General features: G+C 39.4%; 1 protein-coding gene across 1 annotated transcript; it reads right to left on the minus strand.

Annotated features, from left to right (window-relative positions):
* Positions 1-8,329: 8,329 nt before the first annotated feature.
* gpr39 (G protein-coupled receptor 39) lies at positions 8,330-9,413 on the minus strand. Its single transcript, XM_047342695.1, has one exon. It carries the CDS (start codon positions 9,143-9,145, stop codon positions 8,330-8,332), a length of 816 nt encoding a protein of 271 aa, XP_047198651.1. The 5' UTR covers positions 9,146-9,413.
* Positions 9,414-9,625: the final 212 nt, after the last annotated feature.

Raw genomic sequence — 9,625 nt, forward strand, 5'->3', positions numbered from 1 at the left:
AGTGCTTTACTGTCATTCTAGTTATGTTTGGCTTGATTTACCTTTCCATGCGATTCCATCTCTGTTCTTCTCATGATGCAAAAGGTTCTGTCTTTTAGAATTTCTGAATTTCTTTGCGACTTTATTGTGGCCTTTTTTTATACAAAGATTTGTTCCAGCATGCCAATAGCATACCAGCATTATAAGAGGGCTTTACAATTCAGGAATTCCCCCCTTCATGTCTTTTTGGGGATTTTATCACACATGATAAACAAGGTTATGTCTGATTAAGAATGTAACTTACTCAGTTTCTGTTAAAGAGTGTTCTCGTTGGTAATCCTAAAAAAAAAATCATTCACACTCTGAAAAAATGCAAACGATATACAGCCCACCCCAACATCTACACCCCAAAGACACTTGAACACACACTGCGTGACTATAAAACTATACAAACTCTCCAGCTTGAAGACTCGGTATAAGACAGTCATGTGCAGTAACAGCACGGGCACTGTGAGCGCAGGCAGGCAGGGTAGGTAGAGTTAGTGACAGACAGGTATGCCAGCCAATCACTTCATTCGGTCCAAATGCAATACTTGGTTGTGTTTATTACAGTCCTGTGAGCGCCACAGACACCGGCTTTCTTTCATTGCTTTCAGAAGACTTTATTTGATATTGATGGCCATTGGGACGGGAAGGGGATTTCAACAAATAAGATAAAAAAGTGTTTCAGAAACAAATGACCAACCCTACCTTTAAAGCCTGTCTTGGTTCTTAGTTGCTCGTATTTATTGAGCTCTTACTATTGATTTCCACTTCAGCCTCAGTTGAGAAAGATGAAGCTTACAGGAACAGCCCATTAAAGATGTTTTATTTCTCAAGTAATTTACTTCAGGCAAAGATCACAATGAATACACCACCAAACACATGCTTTAGGATTAAGATTTCCTTTGAGACCTTGGCTCATGGGTCTGATTTATAGGACATGATTATCACGTTTTTCTTTGCTGTTGACAGTTTATGTCAATAACATTTTTCTGTGAATTGTTTTTGAAATGTACTTTATGCAGATTGCGATGCATTTATTGTGTGTGAGTGTGAATAATAACAACAGCGTTTGCGGTTCATTTGTTTTCTCAAGCATCTGAGAACCCCTTCCTTCTTTCTTTCTCTTCAGACTTGGTGATTGCTCCTATCTGAAATGGGTTGAAAGAGTTATAGGTTACAGGCCAAAGGATGAAGGCAGCCAAACACAATTAATATTCATTTCACAAATGCTGTGTCACAGTGACTGAAAGTAATCTAAAGCAATTAACCTTCTGTCCTAGACGTGATGTGCAGGCAACTTAATAGGAATGTTCTCTGCTTTTAATTACTCTCTATAGTTGCAGAGCCCAACCAAGATTTGAGTTGTCTCAAGGTAAAGCCGGCGGTGGCAAGACCCTCGGCCACTTGAGAGATAACTGAGGTCAGTGTTTACAACAGGAGCCACTGCTTTTTAAGTAGGAATCAGTGGAACTCAATGCAGCCTTTGAAACAAGAATAACAATTCAATTCATGTTGAAATTCAAACTGATTTGAGTTCAGTCAATGATGTGAGCGAATAATGTTACAATATGGTTATTATTAGGTACTATTAGAATAAAAGATGTTATCACTGTTCTCTGGGATCAGAAAAGTAATATTTTTTTATTTATGTCTTAACCACGGAAGCATATTGCATTCACTTGAGAAAAAAAAAAGCTCTGTTTTTCTGAATTAATGAGATAAGAGATTCAAACTTTCTGGATCAATTTTAGTCATAAGCGAAACGTTGTTAAAACACAAATGCTTCTTTCCCACCGTAGAAAAGGTGGACAACAGGCTGCAAGCCTATTTTAATCAATGTGAGCCGTCCTCCGAGATGGACCCATATGGACACATAACATTTGTCTCTATGTAAAGCCGGCTGTGAGATGTTGTTGTTGACTTCCTGCCAACAACATTTAATAAACATGTTTAGAGGATGATGTCTTTTGTACCAGTTAAAGACTTTCACATTGTCTACAAAACTGCACTGAGCTGGTATATTTAGATGAAAAAAATACACAAAGGCAGTAAACAATTTTTCACATTTTCATACTTGTTTTTTGGTTTAGTAGTCCTTCAAGCGCATTAACAGAATGTTCATCAACCATTTGTCACAAACAGTTTAAGTGAGGTGATGACTTTCTTGATAAAACAGAAAATACTAGTCATGAAAAAAGAAATCACCCTGAGCTCATGCACCTCCTGAGCTAATGACCGCATCTTCCTCTTATTATCTCTGTCTCACATTCACGCTGTTTTAATCTTGACTGTCGGTCCTGATAAGGCTACAACTGGGCAAGAATTTAACAAGAAACAGCATTTCCAGCACACTGGGGAAGAAGTTCCTAAAAGTTGGTCCTGCGACTGCTGCGATGTTATCCAGTGCATATTTTGGTTGCTGGATTATTTACTTGTGGGCCACTTGTTGATACTGTTCTTACTCCCATGCGATCCATAAGATCAAGAAACTCATCTTCATCCTCACCAACTAGAGCCTCTTGCAAAGCAGTGGACAAGAGATCCCGCTCAGACTGACTAACATGCATTCTCTATAGATAAGATCTTAACTACCCGAATTTATGTGTCTCATAGAGTTCTCCCACACTAATACAGTCATCAAGGTATGCTTCCTGAAAGTCAACAACATCGTGACTAAACTCCTCCCACTTTCCCTTTCTTGATTTCTCATTGGGGAAAAATAGCCTCTTAGCATGTGACAGAATGTCTTTCTTTGTGGCTTTCTTGGGAATATCAAAAAGTCGGGTCCCTCCACCATTGCATTTTCTCACCTGTTTCTTATCATGTATCCACCCTAACTCTATTTCGAGGCCCTTTTATTATTTCTTAGATGCATCTTTGTCGGTTGCATAGAATACTCCTCTTCAGAATCTTTAAGTCTATCTTTGTTGCTTTTTGTGTCCATTTTTCTTTTTTCAAACAAGGACAGTATTTTTGGATCAACTTCTCTGTTTGACCATACAGAAACGCCTTGGAGCAATCCTATCACCATATGCTGGAATGTAAGCAGCCATAGAGGCATCATCTATTTCTTCAACTACTGAGCTGTCAATCTGTAATTAAAACAAAACGACAGATTAAGCCATAATGGTTAACGGAATTCTAAGAGACTGGCTTAAAAAAATTACCTATAGTATAACCAAAATTACCTATTTCTGTGCTGAAATTATGCTGAAATACAGGACAACCAATTACAAATGCCCAATCAAGATGATAAAAAATAGACTATATGAGTAAGAAGAGCATTTGTAGCACGGCTAGCAGAAGGAATAAATGTATTTCTTCGTCTATTTATTTCGGACGTCTAGGATGCATTGTTGCAAGGGCTGCTTAACATAAAAAAGGGAACCAGTGAAACTTAATGTGCTAAAATGTGAAAATGTTTAATGAATCAGGTCCCGATAATATCATGTGTGATTCCAACTGATATTGACAATAGTGAAAGAAATCAAGACCATGGGAGTAATGCCATACAGTAGGTTTGCACAAGGACTGGGCTAAGATGCTGTAATTGCCCCTTACTATTACTATTAGTAAGAGACAAAAAAAGATTGTAACGACCTTATCTGAATGGTTTTTGTTCCAGTATTTCTACAATAGGTTGATGGAAACTCTCTTCGTCTCGTCAAGAACTAGCATCACTCGTCTGTAGGCCTGAAAATAATTTAAGCTCACATGAATGATCCATGAAAAGACTGAGAGTCCAGAACATTTCTGTGTTTTCTTCTAACATATTCTGCCCCACAATTTGGTCATGATTTGCAATCAGCCTTTGAAACAAACCTATATCAATCAATCAATCAAATTTTATTTGTATAGCCCATATTCACAAATCACAATTTGTCTCATAGGGCTTTAACATGGTGTGACATCCTCTGCCCTTAACCATCAACAAGAGTAAGGAAAAACTACTAAAAACCCTTTTAACAGGGAAAAAAGAAGGTAGAAACCTCAGAGAGAGCCACATGTGAGGGATCCCTCTCCCAGGACGGACAGAAGTGTGATAGATGTCAAGTGTAAAGGAGAACATCAGAAAGATAAGGATATTTGCAGCATTGATTAGAATAAACACTTTGTAGCATAACGGAAGGGAAATGAATTGATGGATTATTGTCAGTAATGGTCGAGTATCTGAGGAGAAATATTATATATCAAGCAGTCTTGTTGTAATTATGGTTCATGGTCAGCAGCCACCACGATCATGATCCACCATCAAGATCGGATGACACTATAGTCCACAGTATATGAGCTTTACCTTTCAAAACGACCTGCATCCAGTCAAACCATCAATGCTAAACCTGCCTGTTTGAAATGGCCTGTTAGCTTGGCCTGTGTTAATGCTATGGAGCTACTTCAGAAATATCCCTTGTCATTAGAGTGCCATCCTCAAACAGTTCTACAATATACTGTCACTTTTAATTGTTCGTGTGCTGGACATAAACCGTCTCTGATGCAGAGTGACGTAATAACACTTTATGTTCATCCTACCTGGTTTATCTGCAGTGATTATGGAATGGCTGGGGCAGCTGTGACTCAGGAGCTAGAGCGAGTTGTTCATTAATCTGAAGGTCAGTGTGATCCTGGCTCCAACAGTCTGCATGTCCAAGTTAGCTTATTGGGTAAATGCATATATAAATCCATTTATAGCATTACATTAACAAGTTAATACAGATTATATGCCTATATTATATTATCAGTACTTCTATGTGGGACAATTATCTCTACATTTTGATATTATATTTGCGTTGTATAAGGAGAGGAGGTGTAAGATTGACTGTTTTTTTTCAGGGGGAGGGGGGGGGCATTAAAATTAAGCAAAATTAGCTATTAGAAGCTCCTCTGCAGTGAACTCGTGGACGTATATGGACAATCACTGGGTTTCCTTTACACTGAAGAAAAGGTGATGAATGTGATCATTCTCTAAACTGCTCTGCAGTTAAACACAGCATGATTGCTCACTGGATACCCTAACGCTGAAGTTTTATTGAAAAGTCTGTGTGTTCAGATTTGAGTAAGTTTTGACTCTGAGAAGAAATGTTTTTTTACATACATTGTGGCAAACAGGCATTAGGGTTTTTTTGTACCTCAACTGCCTTCACGAGCTTTGCCAGAGCCACTGCTGTAGTTGAACAAAAAAAGCACTATTTGTTATTATCTGTAGTAAAGATGCACTTCTGAAAACCTTGAGTATTGACGGACAGAAAGTTCCAAACAACACGAGTAATATTTACTTACAAGTATGTGTTTCATTGACCTTGTGCCTCTGTCAGCAGACAGACTGGTTATAAAATCACTCCACTGAGGATGTGAGACTGAGCTGTAAATATACACAGTGAATTCCAGGCCTGTGATTCACTTGTGAGTAGGACTTGATGTGAAATAAATATTAAACTGTTCCAACATTACATCATAAATGACTTTATTCAAAGTGGTGTGTGTGTGTGTACTTGTACAGATGTCGGATATCAATACATTGATGATTGTCCTCACTAAGACAGATGAACAAACGTGTGCGTGTGCGTGCATGCATGTATCAGTAAACACCCAGGATGTGTGGGATGGCACCCTGTGGGATGCAGAGAAGTGATGCAACAGACTAAAACTAATGCTTGTTTCCAAAGTTGACTTTGACTGTCTGTCGTTTCATGAATTAAACATCAGGTCATTACATTGAGATCATATTTATGATCAAAATCATTGTAAATCACAGTCATCTGTTGAGTGAGTCCAGTGCCTTTGTACCAAAACAAAGAAATCTCACTATTGTATGCTGCTATGGTTCCAGTTCAGATATGTGACAAATCTCTAGAATAGTAGCTGGTTGTCACCCCCAGGTAGCAGCTGGGATGCACAGTGGATAAAAGGTATTACAAAGCTGCAGGTGCCAGTCTTTTATTTCTTCCTGTCAGCATGATCGTTCTCTTTTGCAAAGGTACCCATCTGCAATTAGAGGCAGACATTATATATATATATATATATGCCCCACCATATCTAACCCTAACCCTTGTAAAAACTAATTAAATCATAGTTTTTTTTTAATTATTACTTTATTATAAATACTGTCTAAATCTTTATCGCTTCTTCTTACTACTGAGCTACCTATATATTTTTTGGTATATGGATCTTCCCTGTTTTTCAGACCTTGTACTGAATAAATGCTGTGACAATAAACATTTTGAACCTTAAAAGACTGTAAAACAGCTTTACATCAGAAATGAAATTCACCGTCCAGTCTGCCTGATTCACACAAGCGTGTGACTGTGTCTGTGAATGCATTTGGCTGGTAAAGTGTCCACTTTTTTCACCAGCTAATTGGTAACTGTGTTGCTGGGCAGATTGTGCACAGTGAGTGATGTGGAAATTCTTCTTTGACAACCAAACCAGGTTGTTAAGAGCATTTAGAGTGAACCTGAACTGTGCAGGTACAGGTCGAAAATCAAACAGTGACCTGAAAGACACTGAAACGCTCCACAGAGCTGAGAGGAACTGTACATTTTGGTTTTGCACTTCAGTACACACGTAATATATCAAATATAATTCACTGATAATATAAGTGATATACATTTTAGTAGCTTTGAAGAAGTGTTGTGTAAACAAGAGAAAATTACTTTGTTATCAATCTAGTGTACTAATTCCACTAACATCTGTCTGTCTGTATGTGGTACGCATATCTCACAAACCGTTCATCCTATTGGCTTCACACTTACAATGTGTATTGTTAGACGTCTTGGGAAGTGCAGTGCAGAGGTTGGAGTGATTTGTACACGTGATACATTCAATATTAATTGAATTTTAATTATCAGGTTAGCAGCGCTCTATAGCAGTCAGTGGGGGCAGTGTGACATCAGTCTGCGGACCGAGTTGAACATGTCTTCTCCTACGACCTTGGATTAAGAACAGCAGAAGTTGCTAACTGGGTCAAACCGTGGGTCACAATCGCCGCCAGATCATTTGATAATTTGATTTCATTTTATCACATCGGACAGAGAAACAGACACACTCCGTCATGGCAATAATATTAATAGAATTACTTCCTCTTTGGCAATTTGTCTACAAAGTGAAAGCATGTTTGTTTTGTTACAGCAGTGCTTTATATCTAGCTGAATTACAGAGCTGTTATTATGAAAAGTTGTATATTTGGGTCTGAACACTTTGTCGTTTGCTTAACAGACCTCTGAACATGTAAAGTATGAAAAAATAACAGCTGTTCAGTAAATAATTCAAACTAATAATAAGAAACCACACACAAACAGTAATACAGCTAATTCTGTTTCATTTGATGAAAAACATTGAAATATTCACTGCAGATAAACCAGATATGATGAATGAAACGTTTTCTAACTTGATTCTGCATCATAGACTGTTTATATAAAGCTCTGCATGCAAACTGCAATAAGAAAAGAGTGAAGGTATATTATACAACAGGAGGACTCACTAATGATAAGGAATAATTCTGAAGAATACTAGACACGAAAAACAGCCTATTCTAAACAGGCAGGTTTAGAACAGGTACTGCACTGGTTGCTTAAAAGAACAGCACAACATAAGGTACAAAAGTAAGTTCATATCACATACGTTGCTTCCCCAGTTTCTGGAACTTAGTTCCTGTGTTTCGGTCTGTGACCAGTTTTTCTGCATGACTGCTGTATGTTTTGGTGTGTCTCTTATCTATCGCCAATACAGCATATCAGGTGTGAATATCTATGCTTCCCTCGCCTCTTGTGTTGAATGTTACCTGATGTTCAGTGAACCAAAAAGGTGCTAATGTGTGCAGGGTGTCTACCCAAATGCTAACACAATATTTATTCTGCAAATTGCGTTTTTTGTGACTGGACAGCTGCACGATTCAAGCATATGTCCACAGTTGTCGTCAAGGTTAAAACATCATTCAAAAAAACTAAAGAAGCAGTAACAACCATAAACTGGTTTAACTGCTCTGTTTCTGTCAGTTCACACCCTAAACAGCAGCTTCAGCACCAGTGAGTAGGTGTAAGTGAACAGTGACATTATAAACACAGCCTGGACTTGACTTTATCACTATCACTCGTGGTGCAGAGTCAATGTGGTATTTTCACTCTGTAAATAGCTGAAGAGGTTGTCTGACATTTCCAAACATCCCCGGCAGTGATGGTAATAAAACACATTACGCAGAGACACACACCATGCACCAAGAGGATCATCTGCTAACATTTCTGTTAAATCATTTCAGACATTTCCACTTTTACATAGGCACTTAGATCCCAAATCAAATTAGTTCTGAGACCGTTCACACTAAACAAAAAAGGAACAACAACTTACCAAGAAAAAGGATGGTTTGCTTCCTCGCCAACGTGACCTTTGGACTTTCATGCTTGGGTGCTCTTTGTATTCCATTGAGCCCTCCATCTAATGAACCCATAGGTTTCTGCAGGACCATGATCATGGCTCGGCACATGAAGGCCACGCAGATCAACACGACCATGTAGACGATGAACGCCCCAAAAATACTGACTCTGTACATCACCCAGCGCTCCCTAAGATTGGTGCAGAAGGTCAGATTTTGGACGGGCGTATCTGCTCGGACAGGAATGTGGCCCTGAGTTCCTGTGGTAACCAGCAATGGAAGGGCCACGAGCACGGACACCAGCCAAGCAAAGGTGATTAAGGCTGAGGTACGTTTCCCACCCAGGGCTTTGAAGCGAAATGGGTGACAGATAGCCACATAGCGTTCAAAGCTAAGCGTGGCTACGTTTAGAATGGTGGCATAGCTGCATGCCTCGAACAAGAAGTTGTAGATCTTACAGGAAGCGTTGCCCGATGCGGAGGTGAATGGGAACCAGATGGCAATGTAGAGCTCCACAGGCATGCCTATGAGGAGCACCAACAAATCAGAGCACGCCAGACTAACCATGTGGTTGGTCACATTCTTTTGCAGGTAGCCATTTTGCTTCAGCACCTGTGTCACTCTGATAGTGACTGAATTACCCACAATACCTGTCACTAGGATGAGGCTGTAAAAGATCGTCAGGAAGATTTTGACGGAGTAGTTTGGTTCAAGTTCTCTCCAGTCCTTCTCATCGGTTATCTCAATTTCCTCATCCATGGTTCAAGTGGTGAGGTCTGATTTTCCAGTTATTGATTTTGTCCCTTAGCTTATCAGGTCTGCTGGGCGCTGTCGTTGCGATGAGAGCCAAGATCCAGAGGTGAGCAGTTCTTCAATCAAGCTGTGTATACTGAAGACTCATCCACTAAAATGGATGTATCATCACAGTCGAAAATACAAAACTTCCCCCGATCCTGGTCCATCTGCTCCTATTTTGCATGGTCATCTAGGATCCCCGAGAGGCTAACACTACCTCGTACAAAGTCTGGTGGTTTCATCTCAGTCTGAGCAAAGTATGAGTCAACATTCAACTCCCACAAATGTCCTCCTCCCTCCTCTGAGGGCAGGGCAGTTAAACATTAAACACCACCACAGGCAGCATGAGGGCTGAGGCCTGGTTTCACTTCTTATCATCAGAACTAATGTGCCTCCCTTTCAAGAAATAATTTGTTTTACTTAAAGGTACAGTTGAGATTAGAA

This window comes from Hippoglossus stenolepis, chromosome 13, assembly GCF_022539355.2.
Source record: "Hippoglossus stenolepis isolate QCI-W04-F060 chromosome 13, HSTE1.2, whole genome shotgun sequence".
In the NCBI taxonomy this organism is placed as follows: Eukaryota; Metazoa; Chordata; class Actinopteri; order Pleuronectiformes; family Pleuronectidae; genus Hippoglossus; species Hippoglossus stenolepis.

Bases quoted from the DNA above. Each gene is read 5' to 3' on its own strand.
- gpr39 (XM_047342695.1), bottom strand. From the start codon at position 9,145: ATGGATGAGGAAATTGAGATAACCGATGAGAAGGACTGGAGAGAACTT.